The following is a 25,965-nucleotide window of genomic DNA, read 5'->3' as shown; positions in this document are numbered from 1 at the left end:
AACCATCCACAAATCTGATCACACCTATTCTGTTTTTCATTACATCCTCCTCTTTTTTTCTACTTTGTTTCATCTTCTTACAATTTGTGAATGAATCATGGTAAAGGATTCGAAGAATGTGGGACGAGCAACGCCAGCGATCTTGAGAAGCCAGAGTTCCAAGACAACGGAACGGGCTGTGGTAATGGCTAGTAACATTGAGAATATCCCCAGAGAATTATTGGTTGAAATATTATCTCGTATTGCAGAAAGTTCGTTTACGGATATTCATAACGCCAAGTTGAGGTATGTATATATTTATCTACTCATGTTAGAACATGATCATCTTGCATGCATGTTTATATTTAATTTCTATTTGTCCGAGATTCAAAAGTCGTAGCTATTATTTTTTTTATTGATATGCTTTTTTTGGTAATTTGATTTTTTTAAAAAAAACTTATATATGTAAATGACGTTATTTTTTTATAATTTATTGCAATCTAGTTTATTTTTTATTTGTATATTCATTTAGTACATCTCATATAAAACGTGTTTTCTCGATAAACATTATTTTGTTATACAATATATATGTCAATATATTTAAGTAAGAAATATCAGTATTTTGAATTTAAACCCAACCAAATGCCATTTTTATATTTAAGAATTTTTATAAGTAAACTGGTTAATAATATCAAGTTACAAACATACAAAATTATGTTATAATATGAATTTTCATAATTTTCATTGAATTTTAGCGAAAACTAACAATAATTATGAGATTGAACCACAAAAACTAATGCTTCGTGTCATGTAAGTATGCTATGTAAAAAATTTTATTATTATTATTTTTTATATATATTCTCTTAATTACATATAACTATAACTTGCTTATTTCACATCCATATATTTTCTTTGCATGAGCTTAGATTAATATTTTCTCTTCAATTTTATATTTTTCCTTAATATTCTTACATTGAGACAATTTTATATCTTCTAGTTGTAAATATTTTCATGAAGCAGCAGAGGACACGCATGTATATCGGCATATGTCGTTAGACGATTTTTCATTGGTACCATGGAACCCCCTAAGTGAAAAGCAACAAGCGTTCTTAACTAAGTGCAAAGAGTGTCAGAATCCAGAGATCATGTACAGACAAGGAGTGGTAAGTAATTTATATATATATATATATAGGGTTATAAATTGCATCGCGACTACTTAAACTTTTAAAAAAGAAGCTCGTTGAATATATTATAAGTTTCTTGAGTCCTCAGCTCGACTACTTCACTGGAAAAAGACCTGAATCAGCACTCAGCCACCTCCAAAGAGCCCTGAACGCGAACCACATCGGAGCTTTATATGTTACGTGCATTATTCTTCTCTTTAGTGGAGACGATGAGCTGAAAGCAGACGGTGTGAGGTTGATGGCCGACATGAAGAAGTCTAAGTATGTGAGGAGAAAACTGAAGGAGCATCGCGAGAAGCTGAAGAACATGCTGAGGTTAATGTGGGTGGAGAATCCGGCTCTGAGGCATCGGCCGGTGTGCTGTACCAGACAAGATAACCATAGGAGGAAAAGGGGTTGGGTGGACATTATTGATGACGAGGAAGATGTGCACTGCGAAGGTTGTAGTGCAGATTGTGAGATTAGGTTTCTTGCTGATAGTTTACCTCAATGGTGATGGTTGTGAGGCTTGAGTTGTTTTGAATTGTATATATTATTGTAATTTGATTGCGAATGAAAAAGAATCTGACAAAAAAATTAGTAATTTATCTGTTGTGTTTTTTAAAATGCAGCAATCTACCCTTGTATTTTTAAATATGATAAGATATGTCGAAAAATGTTATAATACCATTAAACTTAACTTATTAATGGATTGAATTCTTGATGATCAACTCTGAGTCACATTTAAAATCCCATCTTTTGATAAGTAATTTAACCACGATACAAGATCTATTAAAATTCTTAACAATACTGATTATTCTCCAATGATTTAAGTTTTAAAATAACCCCCAAAATCAAATAAAGTCAATGAAATCTTAACCTAGAGACAAGTCCAGAAATAACCATGATCCCAAAAATTATTTCTGACAAATTGTGAATGCATGCATGCGTAAAATATATATGACAAGAAAACTAATCATAAGACCCAACTATTCATGCTTTCGAAAAATTCATGTTCAAACACCCGTAAAACATCATAAAATTATAATTTTACTCCTAACAACATATTTTAATTCACAGTCACAAAACTTACACGTAAAATTGAGACAAACTCCACGCTCCAACACAACACATGGTGGCCTCACAAACATTCTTGCCCACTTCCACCCACTCCATTTTCCTCTTAGATCTTGCATTGCAAAAGCACAAAAACATACCCAATCATACAACACCTAATCATACAACACCTAACAACTTACCCACAATTATGAATGTGAAACCACTTAACCTCATCACAAAAAGTAGTGTAGGACAAAGAGAAAAGGATGGGGAGAGGAAATTAAGCTTAATTAATTATTGAGCATCCATCAATTAAAGCCAAAGCATTTGGTAAAAGAAATTAGAATAAAATACATTAAATTAAGCATGAGGCTCTACACTAATTAACGCGGCGCACATGGCAAGAAAATCATTAATCCACCCTTATTTTTTTTCCCCCCGACATGTAATCGCTTTTTTCTTTCTCATAGTCATTACACATTTTGAGGACAATGAGACATCTTTTGAAAAGATTAATGATGAATTCTTACTAATCTATATTTGCTTTTTGTAATTACTGTCCGCTTATGTTGGAAATCCACTTATATTTTTATCCCGCTTGAGAAAAAAACTACTATTACTCATATTTTAAATTATTATACACTAAAAATCGTGATAAATGGTCATTATTAATTATGGTTCAATAAAATTGATGTAGAAATTTACTTTATTTACCATGAAAAAAATATTCGCCGTGGCTTTTAGCCACACTTGCAAAAACCACGATTGATACATGTGGTGTAATCCTAGTTAATAACTATTTCTTACGGGTATTTTTCTTAATTATGTTAATAAATCATGGTTAAATATTATATTTTTTATAGTATTTATTGAGTGCTTGCAAAATATTAATACTATTATTATTATTTTTAATTTTTGATTGAAAATAATTATTTAGGTAAATTATATTAACATCTTTTGAAATTATGTCTATATAAACACATAAATACCCCATGCCTTTTGTAAAATTATAAATACACCTCTTAGGGTGTTTGTGTAAACTTTTACGGTTGAATATGTTAATGTAATATACATTAGAGGCTCTTCGTACAAATTTTTGTCACTGAATATGTGTTTTGTAATTAAAAGTACAACTTCAAATGGTGTAATTATAATTTTATAAAAAGGCATATAATGTATCTTATTTTTGCCATTGAATAGAAGATGCACTTGTAATCAAAACTATAATTTTAAAAAATATAATTATAATTATGCAAAAATATAGAGTTTTTACATGTTTTGATTTAATCACAAGACGTGTCAACGTAATCTACCCTAATTTTTCTTAGGTATCTAAAAATAGATTTTTCTATTTCTTGCTAATTATTGCGAACATTCTTGCTTTTAATCAAAATTTTATTTTATTTTTAAATATTTCACTTTCTTCCTAAATACAAACTTTTGCAAATATTCAGTCTTAATAGTACAAAGTTATTAAAGAATTTATGTGATATATAGAGCACCCGTGAGAAATTATAGAGTGCATATTTAAAATAGCAGAGCTAGTAGCCTCGAGCACCTCCCATTCCCTCCAACGGTTAGTCATAAATCCCTATTATATCACAAAATACAAAACTACAGATCTGATGCTATCACGAGTTCCACTTTGACTTAGGATAATACACTATCAGTGAGTTTGGTATAATTTTATGTAATTTTTTATGATTTTAGTAATTTATATTTAGTACTTCTATTAATAAATAGATCCTTAAAATTCATTAAATTTATTAATATTATAAAAAAAATTAAATAAAAATTAATATTTACACTCGATTGATTTATAGTAGACTTATTGCAGCTCAAACAAATCTTTTGTAACTAAACTACTCTTATAACATGAAAAAGTATTTCCTCACATGCATTAATGTGCGTGAAGATGTATAAGAAAATTTAGCAATATGTGTGGAGATGAGGCTATGTTCCCATCGAAAACCTCTGATTTAGTTGGCTCGGATGTTTTCACGTGTCCCACTTTGATATTAAGGAACTTGTATGATTTATAAGTCTTAATACTTCATCTCTCTAGCGAGACATCTTTTTATGTGCAAAATTTCAATTAAAATAGATAATATTTTGCAGAACAAGACAAGAAGTACGTCACATGCTCCATGGTCATTAGGGATAAATTATATTTACATCTCTTAATTTATGATTTATTTACACAAATCATCATTATCACTTGTGCAATTACAGAAACCATCCCTGACAACTAAAAAATTAGAGTAATTAATTGTATAATATTGTTAATATTTTCGGAGGTATATATATAATTTTTTAAAAAGCAATGAATGATTTGTGTAAATGACGTTAATATTTCTGATAAATGTATATATAATTTTTTAAAAAATTAAAAATAATTTACATAAATAAATCATAAATTAGGAGATGTAGATGTAATTTACCCGCATTATTAAAATGCCAAAGGAATGGAATGGAATTTGTTTATGGTCAGCATACTAGAGGCCCCACTCAACCTTTCATGTCTTCTTTTCTTTGTCACAATTGCTTCATCAACACTCTTAGTATAATTCATTGCATTACAAATTTTTATCTTAATTCAGACATGTTCAAAACATATTGAATCATAGAGCTCTCCTAGGTGACTTTTAATGACCCTGATTAAGAGGCCCATAAAAGTAATTGTCCCTTAATTAAAAATAGGATCCTATTATTTAAACAATGATAAATATTTTTTATAATTAACAAATATTTAATAAATACTTTGATAATGAGCTGTCATGAGAAGGTATGTGCTGGACAATTAATAGTTATAGAAAAATATTTATAATTTTTAATAAGTTAGATGAATAGTTAGGAATTTAGAATGGTGAAGAATACGCCTGGGAACTTAAGATTGTAAAAAGTACCGTTTATTTGCATTTGACCAGCCGCATCCATGCATTAGGAATACATTTCTTTTTCCGGCCAGTGTTCTAGGTCGATGACTGAGTCCAGGACTAAAAGTGTCAAATTTAATAAATTATAGGACTAAATGTATTTCATACAAATAAATGCAAGTCTTAATTTGATAAATAGGTATTATAGGACTGATGTGTCAAAATTATAAAACTTACAAGATGGAATGTATTTTGTTAAAAAATAAAGGATTACACAACTATTCTTACAGGACTAAAAATAGGATTTTGCCGATATTTTTTTTGTGTATGTGGTTGGATGTGATATAAAAGTGTAATAATGATAGTTAATGTAATATATTAGGTAAGAAAGAAGATATAATTATTATATGTGATGTGATATGTTTTTTTTATAACAGTGCGATGTGTTTGAAGCATTACTTTTGAAAAAAAAAAGAATTACAACCAAACATTACCTTAATTTGATCGAATACGATGAGATGAGATACATCTTACAAGCAAGCACGACCACGAATCTTTTTATTCAACACGCCCTTCAGAGTAAACTAGTCGGTCATTAGGAAAATGGGATTAAGAAATTATTTCGTTTGTACAAAAAAGGATATTTTTTCTTGAAAAATTAAAGCCAATTTCTTGAAAATATTGTCAGCAATGTATCTCAGTGAGGGCTCTTACAATCAAAATGTAATAAGAATCTGATCCAAACAATGAAATAACTAAAAAAAAACTTACTTTTATTTTTTTTTCCCAAGTTAAAAGCTTTAATTTTGAAGCAACTGATAAATGTCGAAAGATCCTTCTAGTTTTCTACAGTTATAACTGGGCAAGAGTGACTATTACACCATGATGATGTCACAAGCATGCAAATCTTCTTGAAAGGACAAAAAGAGTTTGTAAAAATTTATACTAATAAGGTTGCAAGAAAGTAGCAAAATGCAAACACAATAGCAGCAATAAATTCTTCTGCACAAAAACAGAAAAGTCAGAGGAAATAAGTCTTCTGCATGCCATAGGGCACTTACTTCAAAGTGTAACTATGAACACTCCTTCTGGCTGACTTTTGATGTCTCTACTGTTTTCTTTAAATTATTATTATTATGCATGTGACAAAAGTGGGTTGTTGATGATTTCTTTTCAGGGGCCTAGGCTTTGATTTTTCCTGTAAAAAGAACAAAAGTGGGGTTTCTTGCAGTTTATTTAAATCAAAGGAGCCTTCTTTTCTTGCTGAAGTGACTGTGTGTTGTGTGTGAAATCTCAACACTCCAGAGGGAAGTCTGGGCTGTTCCAGAACAAGAAAAGGGTAGAAAGGGTTAGTTTTCAAGAGCCCTCTTTTTTTGGAAATTCTTTATGTTGTTGGGATCATTCTTGTATAGGTTTTATCACTTGTGTTGGGATTATTGTGTTTTGTTATTACAAGATTATGGTTCCCAATGTTTGATTTCTTGCATTGATGTTTCCTTTGTTGTAAAGAATGTGTGATGAACAAAGAAGCTTGAAACATTTCTAAAGTTTTCCATTTCTTGTTCTTTACTGGGAAGTTTCAATTTTTAGGCCAACAGAAATTTTGTCACTCCTTGCAATGTTTGAGTAATTTGACTGTTTCCCTGCAAACACAAACAAGTTATTGCACATTGTGAAACCTTTGAAAATCTTGAAAAAGTTTTGTTCTTACTCACTCCTTAACTTTCACTTTTCTTGGTCCCTTTTGATTTTCTTGTTTTTTCGGCGGGGTGGGGTGGGGGTGGGGGTGGGTTGGACATGAACAACCTATTCCTTGCGTGAAAGATAATGTATCTTTCACAGACAATACTTTTCTTGCTGGAGAATTGTTTTGGTAGATGAAGGAAACTTGACTGTTTTACCAGGAACATACATCTATCCAGACACATACTTACAGAATTATCCAATTTCTTCGGGTTGAAACTAAACCTTTTTTCAAATGTAATGAAAAGGGCAATCACATGATGTGCTTCAAGATTTACTCGAGAATGATTTACTTAGTTTGTCTGGAAGTCTATTCAGCCCTTTTTTAAGGTCATTTTCATGTTCAGGATGGGTGAAAATGCTGGAAGCCTTGAACCTAGGATGATGGAACCTGAATTAAGAAACAATGGGAGTTCCCAAAGCGAGGAACAACCTGCGTCAGGACAGAAGAGTGTTAAGTGCTCTGTCAGAAAGAAGAAATCTTTGCGGGCTCGATATGCATATGGCGTTATTTTTCTGTTAACGAATATTATAGCGTGGCTGTTTCGAGACTATGGAGAGAGGATTTTGCCGGTGCTACCTTGTAAGTTTGCCTTCTTTTCTTTCCACATTGCTGAGGACAGAATTTGCAGTACAATGTAGCATTCGACTTTCAGTTTTGTTTCTAGTAAACAATGAGATACTCTCTGCTGACAAACAATCGCGTGATGTCGCACATAGCTGTCGTTTTGAATTCTTGTTTTTACATAAGTTACTGCTAAGAAATTTTAACTATATATCAGTTTTATGAACTTAATCTCATCATCGAATTATGTTATTACATTTCTTTCTGCAGATTCAAGAGCGTGCGGGGCAGAGGAGCGAGAATGTTACCATACGATGGGAGTTCTTCGTGTCAGTTTAGGATGCTTTGTATCCTTACATGCATTAATTTTACAACAGAAATTATCCAAAACTAGGAATTCACTCAATTACAATTTTCTTCCGTTACCCTTCTTTTGTCACTGTTAGGACTTAGGACATCAAGAGTCAGAGTTTGTTGCGAATAGAGCTTTTTTCCTTGACATCTGATTATAGATATTCTTCTTTTTAATGTTTGTGATGACATGTAACACCAGAAAGTTGCATGAAGTTCGCAATGCTTGGCATTCTGGGTGGTGGGCTCTCAAGTTTATTCTGTTGCTTATCTCGTTCGTTATTCCGTTCTTCATCCCCACCGATTACATTCAACTATATGGTGAACTTGCTCGTGTTGGTGCAGGGTAATCTTTCCTCCTTTTAAGCTAATGAAATTCCACATTGATTTGTTCTTAGAACCACAGACATGCTGCAATATTTTGGTAAAATCTTTTATTACAAGCGTTGACAGCACTTAAAGCCCAAGCAGATATTCCTAGGAAAATTACAAGCATTATAGTTTAGTACGCATCAATATTTGATCTAACTCACATGTTGCAGGGTGTTTTTGATTCTCCAGCTCATAAGTGTGATTGAGTTTATCACCTGGTGGAACAACTACTGGATGTCTGATGAGAAAAACAAATCAAGGTACGATGAGAAGACCTCAATGCATTCTTTGAGGATGTTGTATTAAGAAAGTCTCTAGCTTACAAGATACATAGGAATATGTCATCTGGAATTTATTTGCTATTGTGGCAGCTGTTCGATCGGACTATTCATGTCAACAGTATTTTACATTGCTTCTGTGTGCGGAATAGCCGTGATGTATGCACTTTACGCCTCAAAAACGTCATGCTCTCTCAACATATTTTTCATCTCTTGGACTGGGGTTCTGCTTATTGTGATGATGGTTATATCGTTGCATTCTAGGGTACGTCTTTGCAGTAACTATATTTCACGAAGAATATCAGCCAAGTGGTTTTTGTATCTGATGTATGACTCTTTGTCATGCTTAAGACAGGTGAATAGAGGCCTGCTGTCTTCAGGGATCATGGCCTCTTACATTGTTTTCCTATGTTGGACCGCCATTAGAAGGTTACAATTCTTACATGTTAAAGAGTTTAGAGTTTTTTGCTCTGTTGCATAGCATCTGTTTTTGAGAATGCGGTGATGTTATATTTGAATGCAGCGAGCCGGGCAGCGAAAAATGCAGCCCCCAGAAGCAAGAAAGTGGACATGGTGGTTGGTCCACTATCGTTGTAAGATTTCACACTATGTTTGATCTATCGTTCTGATCTGTACTGTCTTTCAAACTACTAGTCTGCTTCTGCTGCTGCTTCCAGGGCTTTGTCATTGCTCTATGTGCAATTGTAATTGCTACCTTTTCAACGGGGATCGACTCACAAACATTTCAGGTGGGTTAAGCTTACAACAACAAAGCAACAGTCCTTAAAGTTTTCGTGTTTTCCTGACGGTGATGATACTAGAATTCTCGACTTTCTTCTGCTCATGTTGCAGCCTTAAAAATTACAATGTTGTCTTTAAAAGTAGTGGCCGTTGGTAGTGTCGCATCATTACTCTAACTCAGTTTTGGACAAGAATTTCCAATTTCGGAAATTAAGTCTTTATTTTGGGACGTCTGTTAAAGGAATGGGACCGATGATTTGTCAGCCCAGTCAAAACCTGTTGTAATACTGATCCCGTGATTAAATACTTGATTGTTTCAAGTAATTCATCAATAGGCAACCATGCAATAAGACAAGGAGTTGCTTCTTTGAACATCATTGTTTTCTCAAACAAAATATGTAAGACATCCTAATAATTCTGTTCGGTTTGCAGTTCCGTAAAAACGGAGCCCAGTTGCTGGAGGATGATGTTCCATATAGTTATGGATTCTTCCACTTGGTGTTTTCCTTGGGGGCCATGTACTTTGCAATGCTATTCATCAGCTGGAACTTAGGCAGCCTGACCAGAAAGTAAGTCATATATAGTTGCTCTTAAGGTATCTGCAATAACCATTTCTTGTAACGTGGAGTCTGACTCAACATCAGGACGGACGCCTCTGTCTTCTTATGTTTGATTTCGACACATGTTTTTCGCTTCTATCTTGTACCTTCCTTACAGCTTTATATAAAACAACAGGTGGAGCATAGACGTCGGTTGGGCTAGCACATGGGTGAAGATTGTCAACGAGTGGTTTGCAGCCACTATATACTGTGAGTACCGTTCCCTTACAGGTGAATTTTGTCTAAAAAACACGGAAAATATAGTAGGAATGACAACATGATGTGTCTAAAACACCGAAACTCAAAATCTGATTGTTGTCTTAAACTTGCTCCAAACTGGACGGTTCCGGATTAACATCTCTAAATTAAGTAGGGAAATACTTTTCTGATCTCTGTTGCTTGATGCTCCAATACTATTTTCGATTATCTGATAATAAAAGATTTGTGAATGGGCAGTGTGGAAGCTGATTTTCCCTGTCTTGAAAGAGACCAAAGTGATGAACCATGAAGACTCCACAGAGGAAGTGTAGATAAGTCTGCTGTCCACCCATGATTTTGTTCTCTCATCTACCATATGTTTTTTCTCTTACATACTGCCTCTATTCTTTATTTTTTTTTTAGAATTTTCAGGTTACTGTTTCCAGGCCAGTGTAATACAAAATTAAGTAAAATGTTTTTTCTTTTATGTAAAATAAATGCTCTTATTTTCTTTAATCGTCTATGCGGAGTTGTTTATTTATGATTAATAGATCAGAGGGTGGAGAATTTGTGTGTTAAAGGAAATTGAACTGTCTAAACTTACTATGTCTTGGGAAATTTTAATCTAAATCGAGTTTGGTCGGACCTGAATAAATTGTATGGCAAGTGCAATACACTTATCTTGTGATTAGTGTACAGTTTAGGCAGAGTGACCAATCATATGTCAAGTGTACCACGTTTGCTCTATAATTCATATAGTTCGATCTAGCCTAATTCGAACAAGAATTTTCCATATATCCTAGCTATATATAGCCTATATTTTCTTATCTATGAAGAGACTAAGCAAAAATTGCGTAGGCAACAAGAAGGAACATGTCTAATAATTTGGCACTACGCCACGGCTTGAATGAGACGAAGGGTGTCGACGATGCATGACTGCGATGAGGAGGACTAATTTTGGGTCTGCAAGAGTCACTCGGGCTCCGGACAAAGATGTCAATCTTCTGTCCGGCAGCACAATGACCGGGAATGCCACAGAGGTAGTAATGGTGGCCACCGGACGCTAGCTTGACCGAGTCATGCCCGGTAGTGTAGGTAAGAATTGGCGAACTAGAGTTGCATGACTCGAAATCCTGCCTGCTCACTTCCATCACGTTATGGAATTGATGGTCGTATTTGAAATCTGCGACATGGTTTTCTCCGATTATATAGAATCAACAAAGACGATTAAAATAAGGGTAATTATAATGTATTTTTATAAGATTTGACATAATTACAATTTACAAGTACATGCTCGTCGTTAGGGAAAATACCAATACCTAACAACTAGTCCAATCTATTAGTCTTTGTTAAGTTTTTATTCTTTTTTTGTGGTGAACTGATTAAAATATACTTGTGGACTATGAGTTATAATTTTACTATTATTTTGAAATTCCCTGAATTTGTTTTATGAACTAAGTGGTGATGTTGTTACAATTTTTCAAAAACTTTCATCCAACTCGTTCGATTTTTTTATAATTTTTTATTTTTATTTAACAAATACATTGAGGGCAAAATTAATAATTTTTTAATTTCCATCCAAATTTCATAAAATATAAAAAATATTGCTAATTTTTCGAACAACAATGAGAGTATTCATATTCAATACATAATAAAAGATAGAAATTAACCTAATTCGTCACCAAGTTGGAAAAGGTTGCTGGAAGCCCACTTAGCGTAATCAACGGTGCCGGCGGCGGTCCAGTCCACGGCGTGGCCGATTTGGTGATGGGCGGCGGTGGTGGAGGAGTCAGATAGAGCCATTGCCAAGAGGAAAAACAAGACCAATAAATTGGTGAAGGCCATGCATGCATATAATGTATAAACTACAACAATAGACAAGTGCTAATCAAACTCTTTTTCATGTATATATGCCTGAATTTATGTCAAATTTAAGGTCCTTTTTATAATTTCTCGGGGGTAAAAATAGAATCTGTGTTATTTAATAATTAAGAAATAATTGTAGATATGGAGCATCTTGAATCAAGAAATGAGGAGATCAAGATGTGGAAATGCCCTCATGATTTGGGAAATTTTGCTCATTAATGTAGGGATTAGGAAATTGCCACTATTGTTTAATGTACTACCACGCGTCAAATGTAGCTTGTGTTGGTAATTACGGCTGAGGTTTTAAAAATACGTTATAGGTCTTGAGCTAAAATAGGGATGAGAATGAGTTAAAGTTGGTTTTGGACCTATACATATCCCGATATTTGATTGATCAAAAAATACGTAACATTTGTACTATTTATTAAGTATGAGGGTGTAGGAGTAACTAGTTTTGGTTGATAAATTATAATTTGACTAAATTACCCTCAAACATACTTTTTTTTTTTACACAAAATGATAATTCTTTAATTTTATATTAGTACTATTTTATTTATGCTCATTTAAAATTAATAAAAATTGTTTAAAAATTTATCAATTTTGATAATTTATTTTATTTTATTTTTATTTTTTAATATAATTCAAATAATTATAATAAAAATGAAATTGTACACATGCATCGGCTAAGTGTAAAATAACGTGGAGTTTTTATGATAATTATAATTGTTGGAGATGGTTGGAGCCTGGGCCTGAGGCATGATAATTGGATGACGGATATTGAGGAAGTCCATTTCGTGATGGGCTCTACAAAATTTTCTATATAGCCCAATCAAACATACCCAGGAAGGCCATGAATCGTTAAACAAAAAAAATGATAAATTGGAGAACATAGAAAAAAATAAATTCAGGAGTATGGAAATTCAAACAAGAAATGAAGAATCCTCTCATCCCCATTGACGCAGTGCTTCTTGGCATCATTTCTTGATCAGGGTTTTCTTTTTTCTTCACTTCTACGTAGTATGTCAAGGTATTTCTTCTTTCTTCAAGAACTGTGGTTTCTGTGTGAATATTGTGCTGGAGAGTGTAATGTATCTTATGTTTATCTGTTTGGTTCGCGGTTTGTAGAGTCTTTATCGTATTCTTGGGGCAATGAATGTTTGATTTTTGAAGATTCCATTGATGTAGTACACCATGAGTGTCTGAGGATTAATGGGGTGTGCTTCTATAATTGTGTTTTTACAGGTTGCTAAGAATTTTTTTTTTCTTATAAATTGTTTATACCTGCAAAATATAGGAAAATGGAAGAAAGAGAGGATTCATGCTCTTTTATGAAAATTCTATGTTTATATTTTGTAGACTCCATGTGTTTCTTGACCCTTCGTTTAGCTTGCTTGTTTTAGATATTTTTTGTATAGAGGGAAAACTTAGTCAATTGGTAGAGATATATGTACTCGATGCACCACTAAAGACCCATGTTCTTGTGTTTGTTTTTATGTATTCTCTAAGTTTCTATGATGTGGTTAGTTTTAATAGGAAGCAATGATTTTGGTGTTTCTAACCTTTTCCGACACTCTTTATGTTACGTTCTGTTGCTAGTGATGTGTGTCTGTGGTCTTCTTTGAATAATTGAGCTAGCAGATGTAAAATTATAAAGGGGATAATGGTTGTAGTTATGTGGACTTAATTTTGATCATTGTGCTTGTTTTCATGTCATATTAGCTGTTTCTGCCTTGCACATTCATTTGAATTAAGTATCATGACTATGTATGGAATTTCTTGTTTCGTTCCCTGGTTTGAACTCTCTTGTTTTTGTCTTCACCATTTATGTACTCTTTAAATGTATGTATAGTTTCCTTATCAGTATTGGTTTACTGTGTAATAATGCGTCTATGGTTGATGTTATACATCTTCACGTACGTATGCTACTGCATAGAGTTTCTCTTCTCAGACTTGCAGCAGCTGGATTAATAAGATTCCTCTCGGGATTTACCTTTTACTTTTACTCTTTGTTGAGATGCTATTTAATTGGAAAGGTAGCATGAGCACTTGAATATAGTTCCACACATTCATGTCGAGAGATGAAAATGAAGTGCATCGAAACAGATCTTGCTCCCTGGTATACCTTTTGGTACGTGTGATATGGATTTCCATGTCAACTATTGATCCCATGTATGGGTTTTTCCCAGTTTGTGAGTCTTCTCCAATTGAGCCCTTTTATTTTTTTTACCACTTTTTTATGACTCAATGGCTAGAAATTGATGCAAGATAGTTTTCAGTTGTCTCCTTTTCGACTGTTAATTTATTCTAAAGTTGATGAAACCATTTTGAGATCACATAAGTGGTACTTTCAACACCATACATCCAACAGAAAGCATGGATAATATAATACAGTGGTATGGTTGTTCTGTTTAACTAAAAATTATTGATCATTGATATAGGCCTAAACCCTACTGGGGAAACTAGAATTATTGAATAATAAAATACTTTTCTTTCTGGGGAATAAAATATGAATATATGGACTATATCGATCTTTTAAATGAGATCCACCAACATCCACATTTGGCATCTAATATGGACAGAGTTGACATTTAAAGAAATAGATTACTTTTTCCTTATGTAATACAACTGATTCATGGTCTTGTTCCATAAATGTTGTTGGTGGTTGTTGATGCTACACCTGTTAAGGAAATGAGTACTGAAGTGTCAATTTCTTTTTGTTATAGCTGCATAATAAACATGATAAAAATGATTATATAATTTACGGATCAAGAGAATTGGAGTATGGTTAAATTTGTTCTAATATGAGACACAACGATAACAAAAGCACCAATATTATAAGCCTCGTATGGCTGAAAGATTTTGAATTCTTAATAAGCTTTGTCAGTTCTTGTATATATCTTTTCCCTCACTTGTAAACTTAATTTTCTGTTGCTTGTATTTTGTGCAAAAGAATAAAATATTAAAAGGTATCATTTTAATTGGGTGCTTTTTCTTTTTCAATTTTTTTGTTAATTTTCGGAATAGCGTGGAAGTATTTTTTGGATTTTTAATTTTCAGTTTTTTTGGTGCACGCAAGTAATATGATACCCTTAATGCCCCCACTTGGGTTACAGGCTCACGCTACTGAGCCCGGCGAACTGTAGTGACAACTAACGTATCTTATAAAGTCATTCACCCTATTTTGTGTTATCAATGTGGGAGAAAGGACAGGGTTTTGCCTTTTCTTCCAAACTTCCTGTTGATTGCCTTAAGTGATCATATTTTTTAAGGCATAATTTCCCAATTGGTAAAGTCGTATCGTTGCTAACGATTTTTCAAATGATAAACACTGGAAAATTGGAGATCTACGATGAATTGGAAGAAATCAATTGAAGGAAAAATGCTATACCCGAAGGAATGTGGTGACAAACTTGTAAAAGGCGAAAGCTTAGCGGTATCGTGTAGTAGTTGGTAGAACATGAAGAGAACCAATATAACATTCATCATGAAGTTTCGCTGTTATCATGTTTGTTGATGGCTATCAGATTTGACTTTTTAGTAACTGTTCTTGAGATAAATTACTCGTAGGACTATGGTTTGATGTTAAAACTACTGACTTCTATAAAATTTCTTTATATGTTTGCATAAGTAACTGCAGAATATTGAAAGAATTAAGGGGAAATCAACTGAAAAGAGGCACGGACTGTATAGGAAGACTTTGGCGAGTAATTCACTGTAAAGAGTGTATATAACCAATGTACTGGAAGTTCTTCTATAGTGATCATTGAAAGCAGAGGAGAGCTGTACCCTCTATATTAAATCAGTGACTGCTCCAAAATAACATGGAACCGCATAAAGGTATTTTATTACTTATTTATCTGTATATATTTAAAGGAACTGCAGAAAGTTACTGATTATACTTTTCCTATCAGTATTCAGTAGGTTTGTGCATTATATTTTGACCAGCAAACCATCATGTTTGGTTAAAGCCGTTGGACATTGTTTATGTTTAGGATCATTCTTGGTCAGATGGCTTTGGTTGATGACCCAACACATTCGGTATAAGAATCGGATAAGCTGTGTTATATTTGTTTGATTTACAGGAATTAAACATGTGATGAATGGCGACTATTTTTGGGAAAAAAGATCATTTGGTTCAATTGGAAGGAAAAACTTTACGGATTGCTTCAGTGAATGCTGCTTAAAAGGCTTACTTCATGTTTCCACTTTTGTAATTAGATTCATGATCTCCAACCTTAGATGGAGTCCTTTAGCTACTCATTTTGGTTATTCTTTGTTACTTACTTTCTGTAGCAACCACCCCTTCTTCTGATTTTGATTCAGTTTTCATAAATTTGCTGCTACAGAAGGTGGTTCTTAGTAATATCAGCAGGCTTACTTCTATGGGATGGCGGTGTATCTCAAATGTAACATGCTCTGATGATTGACTTTAAACATGGACTAGAGACTTCGTATGTGAGTTAGGATTGCTTTCTCTCAACACGGATACAGTGGTTGATGGACCGGAATATTGAACTTCAGTGTTCTCAATAATCAGGGTTGTTCTCTCTCTTGCCAAATCTTAAGGCCACATGAACTTTACTTTAAGTAAACTGCCAGCGATCTTCACCTTATATTTCTGCTAATGAAAGCATAGGAAGTTCTCGCCTTCTTATCTCTATTCTATTTTTGGCTCTATTGTAAACAGTAGTAATTCATTACAACTTATTTCCGTTCTATAACTATCGCTCCGTTAAGAAATGCAGCTTCCGAGAACCAGTACTGAAGGACTACCGTAATTGCTAGAGTTAATGTTCTTGAATCCACTGGCCAGTTCGGGAGGTACACACTTAACTTGTTCTGTGAAATCTTGTCTAGATTTTGTTTCACTATCTCTGTTTACTATTCACATACCTGCCGTTTGCTATAATGAATTTGACGTATCTTTTTATCCATTACATTACCAACCTATCATTCTTGTCATGCTTTCCAGCTTTTTAACCTTACTTTAAGGTGCACAAGTGTTGCAAGTAGACTTTTAACATCAATTTTATATTTTATTAATTTTGTAAAAGATAGTTATAAGAATTATAAACATTTTATAAACTTGAATTGTTTTGAAAAATATAATTAGCAATAATTATTTGTTTAAGTATTAATATAGTAATTATAATATGGTGTATAATATATGAAATGTCCTTAATGAATGTATAGTTTTATTGTAATATCTATGGATTTTTTTTATTCTATTTCTCAATTTCTTCCTCTTAACTTTTGTTTGTTTTCATATTGTTAAGTTAATTAGTTTGATGTAATCATTGAGAAATATAGTTCTAATTTTAATTTTTCTATGAATACATTTAAGAATTAGATTCTTAGCTTGTATAAATTAATAGGAATGAATAAGTATATTTTTGTCCTTAAAAAAAAATTAATATTACGAGGTTAATTTAGTAGAATAAAAAAAAAAGAAAAAACTTTTTAGTTGTTTCATACTTTTATAGGTATATGACAATATAAAAATATAATATAATATATATATATGTACAATATAAATGGATATAGATATAGATTAAAAAATGCATCATGGAACTGGTGGTAGTGTTAGAATTGGAAACTTGAATGATGAAATAAAAGGTCATAAAAAAGTGTGTCCTTTACTTCATGCAGAATCTTGATGTAAAGAAAGTGTCAACTATAAATTTAGTACTTGAGGCAGTGCTGTGTTGTTTTCTACAAAGGAGGTGGTACTAAATATGTCGTATCAAAATTTTTGAACTCCTTGCTGTACATCCCGAATTATAAATGAACAACTCTGAATTTGGAGGCACTGTCTTAACTTTGGCACAAAAACCAGTGTCTCTCCTTATTAATTAGGTTCATACAAATGAGAGAGAACTAGTCTGAACTCTGATTCTTTTTGTTAGATTACATTGATTTTTGATGAAATCTTTGTATATTTATACAGAGATTCTTGCTTTGCTACCAAGCATGTGAACAGAAGAATCAAGGACAATGACGTAGGAGAAACTGTTGGAAATTCTTGAACCACTATTTTGCTAAGGAACCTGGGTATGGATCGTCGGAAATGTGATGAGGTTAGCATTTGAAAGTTTGAGATCAGAGTTTAAGGCTGTCAAGTTGGAAATTAGCATCGCATTCTGTCAAAAGAATCAATCTTTAATCTTCTTTGGATATTTGCTAAATGCTACTTGTTATCTTAACCAAATCATGAAATCTTGGTTCTTGCGTGATATTAAAATTGTAAATATATGAAGAATATTAGTTAAATAAAACCTGCTGAATATGTAACTCCTCAAAATTCCAAAAAACTCCAAATTCAAGTACGTAATGTATCTTGATAACCCAAAACCTAATCTGATCTGTAAAGTAAATAAACTGATTGTTCAGCTCTTCCTTTGATCTTATCTCTTTATGTTAGTAGTGCGAGCAATGGCTGAAGCTTGGCATGTTGGCACTAGTGCAGGTAAAGAGCCAAAACGCATGAAGCAAAAACCAAGAGCTCCCCAAGGCGTTTGTTGAAAGAGAGGGGTGATGCAGCACCAGTGTATACCATGCCACCTGGGTTGGTAACTGGTGGAGAGTTGATGCCTGGGGCTGATGAATTCCTTCCCGAAGGAGTTGATGGAGTCGTGTTGTTGCCAGACGCGGTGACCTTGATTTCAACCTTTTGCTTGTTATACAGACACCTGTTGGGGAAGCTGCAGATGTAGTAGAAGCTGCCAGGAATGGTATACTCAAGCTCATCGTCCCCACTGTTGAAAATCTCAACTGGATCATCTGAGTTGCATTTTTCGTAATTTTCTTGGGTCACTCGAATCACATCGTTGCTTTCATTGTCATAGGTGAATACTGCATTATGTATAAAAAGAGTTTTAAGTTCTTGAGCAGTCATGCTGGAATTGTTGACACGCAAAAATGTAATCAATCACAAGATAAGACTGTTACATACCTACAGTGTCACCGACTTTAAACGTATGAGCAGAGGCCCATTTTTCATAGTCAACTCCGGTAATAGTCCAACCAGCAGAATCACCAACTTTGTACACAGCACCCATCGACCCTTCCAAGAAAGCCATCATCAAGAACATCAAAACAATACACGATTTGGTGTAGTCAGCCATTAAGATTAATCTCTTGCAAGAAAGTCGATGGTTGCAAGAAGATGATGAATGATTGAATGAGCTGAATACTTCGCCAAGGCCCACTACATATAGTTGAAGGGATCGATCTTATGAAAATTCGGGAAGTTTCATGTTTGGTAACTAGTTTTAGTAGATTACCTTAATTGCATCAAGAGTACGTTTCAATAAGGGATATTGTTGGAAGGAAACAAAGGGTTTCCAATTTCACGTACGAGGTTCTCTCATGTAGAGATTTGTTGGTTAGGCAATATTGAGGTAGGAAATCATATGACTTTCCAAATTGAATTAAGATGGTAATTAAACACAATCAAGAATCATGCATGCATGCAAAGTTTCCTAGTTTATTAAAATTTAATGCCGATCCAAATCTATATATGTAAAGTTTACAATTTTAGATAGCGTTAGCAAACACCAAAACAGTACTTAGATTTATTTTCTGTTTTCTAAATTATGCCAACTTCTTTATTATTTCTTTGCCAAAGAAACTATAATGCAAATATAAACTTGTATTCATTGTACGGGATAATTTCATTTCCCTAGTCTCAAATGTGGTTTAATTATATTTAAGTCCCTTAAGGTTTAAAACATTACATCTACCTCCCGTAACATTAATGACCGCTAGAATACTCTAACTTTTGATGAAATACTCTTTCACGCTTAATTGGAAATCACACAAATCTTCTTGATATTTATTCAAATTACAAGCACAACCCCAAGAATTGTCATATTACAATCGCCTCTTAATTTTTTACTGCCCTATATATCAGAAAAGGTGGCATAAAATAAGGACTTTAGATATAGACGTAACAAACAATGGTCCACAATTAATAACTTTTTGACAATTACAGGACCCCAACTACCAAAATTTTAAAAGTGATCGAAATTTGTGGAGGTGGACAACATTAGGGCTTTTATTGACTGGGCATGTTTGATTATTCATTAGCCACATAAGTGTTAATACGAAAAAAATTGCATAAAATATTATAAGAATAAAATTACACTCCCTTCCCCCAATCCATCCCCTAGCTCGTGGGGCTACATCATTCGCCTCCTTCGCAAGTCTTTGTTGCTCTTTTTCATTTTTATTTAAATTAATATTTTTTTTTATAATTTAAAATTATTCATAAAATAATAAAATTATTTTTTATAATTTTATGTATTTATATTTTTTTGCTGTTTGATAGTTTTTTAAAATGTAGTATTGGGTTATATATTTTATTATAAATTATAATATATTTTAAAGCGTATAAAATTATTTATTAAATGTATGAAGGAATGCTGTGTCACGATGATTAGTATAAAATATACATTCAAAGTTTATTTTTTAAGCATTTGAGTTTTTTTATTGTAAGTGTTTATATGGCAGATGAGCGTAAAATAAATGCCTTGTCAGTAACAAAAAACCACAAACCTAAAAGTAAATTCCCTATTTCTTTCTATTTTATTGCTTATGTGCAAGGAATTTTTTCATGTAAGTGCTTATGTTGTAAAAAATAATAAAAAAATATCCAAACAGTTTAAAAAAAAAATCTCTGATTTTGTCTATCTCAACAAATCGTTTTTAAATTCGATAGCGGAAGTCTTGAAATTGCCAAAAATATTAATTATGGTTTACTATTTATCACCCTTATATGTGGATTTCTCGATTTTTCACCCCCGTTATATACAGGGTATGTAGTATATGCAATTAATTTTTTTTTAATGACTAGACCCCTACTACAATTTAAATTTTATAAAAATAAAATAATAAAGCATATTAAGTATTAAAATGAATTTTGACCATAGATGAAAGTAAATTTTCGAATTTAAATTTAAGTTCATAAAATTATATTTAGATTTAATATCAATTCTGGTTATTATTTCTTATTTTTAAATTTTCATTGGTCTGTTTTTAATTTTCAAATGTAAGAAAAAAATTCATGTTAATTTCAAAAAGTTGCTTCTATATAAAAAACTGACTAATTGTTTTGTATGATTATGTTAGTTTGTAATCAAACTCATTAACTTAATTTTCCAAAACAAGATAAAAGGATATCACTGTAAAATACAATTAATGATCTATTCAATTGGTTTTTAAATTTAAAATAGTTTTAATTGAAGTTATAATTTAGAGTTTTTTTCCCTCCAAAAACTGAACACAAGCTTGGTCTTCTCTTTTTTTCGCCAACTTCCAAGTCACGTGCCGTTTTCGTTAGTTGTTAATGGAGTAGGACCATTTTCGTTAAAAAAATAGGATTTTGAAACTAAAAGTGTTGAACACGTAAAGCGTATTTCTGCAAGTGAGAAGGGCCCTATTTAGTGGGACCAAAAGTGATATTTTGTCTTTAAAAAATATATATATAATAATTTTATGAGATGTGATTCTAAATTCTTTATCACAAGTTAGCAACATTAAATTCTTAGGATAAGTACATAAAATCAAATAAATTACAAATGAGCATAAACTTGATAGTCAGACTTAACTTTAGAGAAATTTTCATAAATTTAGACTAAAAATTAATTTAAATGTATCATTTTATTAAAATAAAGATGTTGATAGTATATTGTAAAATGTTAATTAAGATAATTAATTTGTGGGATGATCGATGTAAAATATTAATAAAGGTCTATGAAATTTTAAAAACTTAAAGGGCTGTGGTGTATTTGCATTTAGCTTAAACTTAATTAATTAAGGGGGATTTTTGTAATTATCAAAAAGTTAATTTGACATATCTCATCCATCACATTAGTTCTTGATTAACTATCAGTATAAGACGAACGATAATATAATTAAGCAAAAAGAATTAATGTCTGATATACAACTCCTCAAATTTCCAAAATATTCATCAAGTCAAGAACCTACGTAGGTACCGAAATCTTATCTTTTAAATTACCAAAAACCTATACTCTAAGCTGTATGATCGATGTTGTAATAACAATAATAGTAGTAGGATAGGTGGCAGTGGTTCCTGCAGCAGGCTTGGGTTGCCACTAGTGCAGGTAAAGAGCCAAAACGCATGAAGCCAACAGCCCAAGGTAGAGTTTGCCGAAAGAGAGGGGCGATGCACTGCTAGCAGTCCGCATGCATACTCTGCCATTTGGGGGCGACGGAGTGCTCTTTTCTTTGTCGATCTTGATTGCCACCTTTTGCTTGTCTTGCTGACACATGTTGGAGTAGCTGCAGATGTAGTAGAAGGTGCCGGGAGTGGTGATATCCAGCTCGTCATTTCCACTGTTGTATCTTGAAATTGGAGAATTTGAGTTGCACATGTTGTAATCTTGTTGGCTCACTTCCACCACATCGTATTTTTCAGGGTCATAGTTGAATACTGCATGCATTGGGCATAATTAAAAAGAGTAATGGGACTAACATGTACATCAGTGGTCAGATTTGATCAAACCAAACTATTTAAGAAAGAACGCGTTACCTATCTTGTCACCAACTTTGAACGTATGGCTGGAGGCCCATTTTTCATAGTCAACGCCGGTATTAGTCCAACCAGCAGAATCGCCGACTTTGTACACATTGCCGGTCGACCCTCCCAACAAAGTCATCATGATCAAGAAGAAAACAACACATGGTTTGGTGTAATATGCCATTGATGGATGCTTAAACCTGATCGATCAAGCTAAGATGGTTGCACTTGCAAGAAGCCGATGAATGATTGAGTGGAGCAGACCACCTCGACTATATATATATAGTTGAAGGGATCTTATTCAAATTTGGCAAGTTTTCAGGTTGGGAAACTATCCTTAATTGCATCAAGAGCTCTAGTACGGGATGTTCCGAGGAAGGAAGAAAGCAAAGGGGTTCCAATTTTATGTACGAGGTTCTTTAGTTTCATGTAGAGATTTGTTAGATAAGGGAACAAGCATATCACTTTCCAAATTGAATTAAGATCTCAATCGAGAATCATGGATGCATCCAAAGCTTCCTAATTAATGTTTCGAAAAATCACATTTTTGATCCCATATATTGGGATTATTTTCAATTTAGTCTCATTTGTCATATTTTTTCATATTATATCTCATAAATTAAAAATTGTCTCAATTTTAATCGTGTATATTCTCTGTCAAATAATTGATAGAGCCATTAGTATATTGGACGAAAAAACATATGATGACTAATATTCAGAAAAATTTCAATTTATGTGATGTAATTTAAAAAAATTATAACAATGGATTAAATTAAAAAAGATTCTGACATATACTAAAAATATCCTTAATATTTTAAATTACTTTAATGTTGATCCGAATCTACATATGTAAACTTTACAGTGTTAGAAAGCGTCACCAAACACCAAAACAACAGTTACATTTATTTGAAGGCTGTAAATTATGCTGACCTCTCCATTATTTCTTTGCCAAAGCAACTGTATATAATAAAAAGGAACCTTGTACTAATTAAAAGGGACAATTACAATGTCCTCCCTGATATTTAATTTAATTATATGTAAAACCCTTTAAATTTAAAAACTTATATTTACATCCCATAACAACAATGATCATTAATAAGCTCTAGCATTCTTGATAAAAATACCTTTTTACCCTCCATTGTAAATTACACAAATATCTCTTAAAGTTTATTGAAATTACAGACACATCCCCTTAATTATAAGGTTTCTCATATTACAATTGCCCTTTTAAAATAGTAACTGTATATTAAGTGACTACTTTAGCAGTTTGAACTAAATTTTCGAATTCAAATTTAATTGACTTTATCGCAACACACAATCAATTTTCGGCAGATTCCAAAATTTCTGGAAAAGAATTGGCAAAAAAATACTCTGAACAGGACTATACATTTACTAAATTTTATGAATTAGTCGTAAAAATGTGGTAATAATAAATATAGTGGACCAAAATAAAATTGAAATAAAGTTAAAGGACTAAAATAGTTTTTTTCCAATTTTTTAAATTCAAAATCATTTTTATTAAAGTAATTTAGAATAGACTTATTAGTATTATAAGATATGATTTTAATTTTTTTTATCACAAATTAGAAATATTAAATTTTAAGATGAGCACAAATAAAATAAATTTCAATGTACTGTAATATATGTGGTCAAACTTTACGGAAACTTTTATAAATTTAGACTAACAATTATTAATTTAAAATTTATCATTTTTCAAATTGAAATAATGATGTTGATAGTATTAATGTAAGATGCCAAGATCATTTTTTGTATGATAATAAATATTAATAAAGATATATGTAATTTTTTTAAAAAATTAGAGGGGTTTGTGCACTTAGCTTAAACTTTAAGGGGGTTTATGTAATTATCAAACAATTGAAGTCAACTCAAAGGTAAACTTATATTTGTATTCAATTTTTATGTTGACGTTGACAAATTATGCAGTTAATGGATCTATTTGTTAATAAGAGCAAATGACAAGGGTATTAGATAAACTTCAAAAAATCTACATACGTGAGAGGAAGTTGTAATTATCTCTAATTAAAATAATACAAGTTTAGCGTTTCTTGAAAATCAATATATATTGATTTTATAATAGTGTCCTAATTGCAAAGATCGATTTTTCATTACAACTTATATATATATAATTCGTCAAAATTCAGAAAAATTAAACAAGTCAAGAACCTACCATAATCGTATCTTTTAAATGAAAAACTTGGATTCCTAGCTCTATGATCTATTAATTAAAGTATGTAGTAGGCTAGCTAGCAGTTGGATGAAGCTTGAAATGTTGCAACTAGTGGAGATAAAGAGCCAAAGCACATGAAGCAAAAACCAAGAGTCCGCCGAGGTGTTTGTTGAAAGGGCGGGGTGATGCTGATGCAGTAGTGTTGCGCTTGCATACACCTGCTGGTGGTGTAGAGTTGGTGCCTGGTGATGAGGGGCTGGTGCCTGGTGGTGAGGTGCTGGTGCCTGCAGGAGGTGACGGAGTTGTGTCGTTGCCCGACGGGGAGACATTGATTTCGACCTTTTGCTTGTTATTCAGACACCTGTTGGGGAAGCTGCAGATGTAGTAGAAGTTGCCAGGAGTGGAATACTCAAGCTCATCGTCCCCACTGTTGAAAGTCTCAATTGGATCATTTGAGTTGCATGTTTCGTAATTTTCTTGGGTCACTCGAGTCACATCATTGCTTTCCTTGTCATAGTTGAATACTGCATTATGTACAAAAAGAGTTTAAGTTCTTGAGCACTCAAAAGAAATCCATGCAAAAAGTAAGTTGGGACGTTGTATAAGAAACATTATGATGTAAAAATAATTACAAATTACAATCATGTTGGAATTGTTGATTTGCAAAAACTAATCAATCACAAAATAAGACCATTACATACCTACAGTGTCACCAACTTTAAACGTATGAGCGGAGGCCCATTTTTCATAGTCAACTCCGGTATTAGTCCAACCAGCAGAATCACCAACTTTGTACACAGCACCCATCGACCCTTCCAAGAAAGCCATCATCAAGAACATCAAAACAACACACGATTTGATGTAGTCAGCCATTGATGCTAATTAAGATTAATTTCTTGCAAGAAAGTCGATGGTTGCAAGAAGATGATGAATGCTTGAATGAGCTAAATACTTCGCCAAGGCCCACTATATATAGTTGAAGGGATCGATCTTATGGAAATTTGGGAAGTTTTCACGTTTGGTAACTAAGGTTTGGAGATTGCCTTATTTGCAATTAAGAGTAGTTTTAATAGAGGAAGGGAAGAAAGGGTTTCCTTTCATGAACGAGGTTTCTCATACGGAGATTTTTGTCTGATTTGCTTTGGTTCTGCAACACATCCCAAATTAAATTCAATGTAGAAGCATGCATGCGTTTGAAGATTCGGAAAAATCTAACTCACACCCAATTTAGTCGATTTTAAAATCTAACTCACACCCAATTTAGTCAATTTTAAATCAATAATATGACAAGTGTAATATACCAGTGACTAATTACATAACAATCGCATCACACTTGCTTTGTGATTGATTTAGTTCAACCAAATCTGATTTTGGTCAAAATTTTCTCAATTTTTCCTAGTTTTTTTTTTTAAATTTTAGAGCTGATCCGATTTATATATGTAAAGTT

At 32.7% G+C, this 25,965-nt stretch overlaps 5 protein-coding genes and 1 long non-coding RNA gene across 6 annotated transcripts; 3 read left to right on the top strand and 3 right to left on the bottom strand.

The window, feature by feature from the left end:
* The first annotated feature begins 940 nt into the window (after positions 1-940).
* On the top strand, positions 941-1,722 carry LOC105172034 (putative F-box protein At1g67623). The gene is made up of 2 exons (XM_011093374.3): positions 941-1,142; positions 1,252-1,722. The coding sequence occupies exons 1-2, from the start codon at positions 1,026-1,028 to the stop codon at positions 1,657-1,659; spliced, it is 525 nt and encodes a 174-aa protein (XP_011091676.3). The 5' UTR covers positions 941-1,025; the 3' UTR covers positions 1,660-1,722.
* Positions 1,723-6,234: 4,512 nt separating this feature from the next.
* On the top strand, positions 6,235-10,440 carry LOC105171840 (Serinc-domain containing serine and sphingolipid biosynthesis protein). Its single transcript, XM_011093085.3, has 12 exons — positions 6,235-6,425; positions 7,168-7,403; positions 7,656-7,732; positions 7,898-8,082; positions 8,279-8,368; positions 8,480-8,651; positions 8,742-8,815; positions 8,910-8,979; positions 9,064-9,135; positions 9,560-9,696; positions 9,863-9,936; positions 10,183-10,440. Exons 2-12 carry the CDS (start codon positions 7,169-7,171, stop codon positions 10,254-10,256), a joined length of 1,260 nt encoding a protein of 419 aa, XP_011091387.1. The 5' UTR covers positions 6,235-6,425; position 7,168; the 3' UTR covers positions 10,257-10,440.
* Positions 10,441-10,522: 82 nt separating this feature from the next.
* Positions 10,523-18,811, bottom strand: LOC105172035 (blue copper protein-like). Its single transcript, XM_088886258.1, has 2 exons — positions 18,249-18,811; positions 10,523-11,133 (listed from the first exon to the last, which is right to left on the bottom strand). The coding sequence occupies exons 1-2, from the start codon at positions 18,683-18,685 to the stop codon at positions 10,764-10,766; spliced, it is 807 nt and encodes a 268-aa protein (XP_088742384.1). The 5' UTR covers positions 18,686-18,811; the 3' UTR covers positions 10,523-10,763.
* Positions 12,824-17,869, top strand: LOC105171841 (uncharacterized). Its single transcript, XR_002287913.2, has 3 exons — positions 12,824-15,627; positions 16,137-16,611; positions 17,738-17,869. It is a non-coding gene; the product is annotated as an uncharacterized LOC105171841 (long non-coding RNA).
* Positions 18,812-21,646: 2,835 nt separating the features above from the next.
* Positions 21,647-22,827, bottom strand: LOC110012706 (mavicyanin-like). Its single transcript, XM_020697351.2, has 2 exons — positions 22,343-22,827; positions 21,647-22,243 (listed from the first exon to the last, which is right to left on the bottom strand). The coding sequence occupies exons 1-2, from the start codon at positions 22,512-22,514 to the stop codon at positions 21,906-21,908; spliced, it is 510 nt and encodes a 169-aa protein (XP_020553010.2). The 5' UTR covers positions 22,515-22,827; the 3' UTR covers positions 21,647-21,905.
* A 1,723-nt stretch (positions 22,828-24,550) lies between these two features.
* LOC105172036 (mavicyanin-like) lies at positions 24,551-25,694 on the bottom strand. The gene is made up of 2 exons (XM_011093376.2): positions 25,220-25,694; positions 24,551-25,042 (listed from the first exon to the last, which is right to left on the bottom strand). Exons 1-2 carry the CDS (start codon positions 25,389-25,391, stop codon positions 24,627-24,629), a joined length of 588 nt encoding a protein of 195 aa, XP_011091678.2. The 5' UTR covers positions 25,392-25,694; the 3' UTR covers positions 24,551-24,626.
* Between the last annotated feature and the right edge of the window lie 271 nt (positions 25,695-25,965).

This window comes from Sesamum indicum, linkage group LG10 (assembly GCF_026168435.1).
Source record: "Sesamum indicum cultivar Baizhima isolate 11 linkage group LG10, ASM2616843v1, whole genome shotgun sequence".
NCBI classification, from domain to species: Eukaryota; Viridiplantae; Streptophyta; class Magnoliopsida; order Lamiales; family Pedaliaceae; genus Sesamum; species Sesamum indicum.
This window is presented reverse-complemented; position numbering and strand designations above follow the sequence as displayed.

Bases quoted from the DNA above. Each gene is read 5' to 3' on its own strand.
- LOC105172034 (XM_011093374.3), top strand. From the start codon at position 1,026: ATGTCGTTAGACGATTTTTCATTGGTACCATGGAACCCCCTAAGTGAA. The intron at 1,143-1,251 runs GTAAGTAATTTA...TTGAGTCCTCAG, and splicing joins TCATGTACAGACAAGGAGTG to CTCGACTACTTCACTGGAAA.
- LOC105171840 (XM_011093085.3), top strand. From the start codon at position 7,169: ATGGGTGAAAATGCTGGAAGCCTTGAACCTAGGATGATGGAACCTGAA. The intron at 8,816-8,909 runs GTTACAATTCTT...ATTTGAATGCAG, and splicing joins TGTTGGACCGCCATTAGAAG to CGAGCCGGGCAGCGAAAAAT. The intron at 9,136-9,559 runs GTGGGTTAAGCT...TTCGGTTTGCAG, and splicing joins TCGACTCACAAACATTTCAG to TTCCGTAAAAACGGAGCCCA.
- LOC105172035 (XM_088886258.1), bottom strand. From the start codon at position 18,685: ATGACTGCTCAAGAACTTAAAACTCTTTTTATACATAATGCAGTATTC. The intron at 11,134-18,248 runs GTGCCAACATGC...TTGTTGATTCTA, and splicing joins TTGGCTCTTTACCTGCACTA to TATAATCGGAGAAAACCATG.
- LOC110012706 (XM_020697351.2), bottom strand. From the start codon at position 22,514: ATGGCATATTACACCAAACCATGTGTTGTTTTCTTCTTGATCATGATG. The intron at 22,244-22,342 runs GTAACGCGTTCT...CAATGCATGCAG, and splicing joins CAAAGTTGGTGACAAGATAG to TATTCAACTATGACCCTGAA.
- LOC105172036 (XM_011093376.2), bottom strand. From the start codon at position 25,391: ATGGCTGACTACATCAAATCGTGTGTTGTTTTGATGTTCTTGATGATG. The intron at 25,043-25,219 runs GTATGTAATGGT...TACATAATGCAG, and splicing joins TAAAGTTGGTGACACTGTAG to TATTCAACTATGACAAGGAA.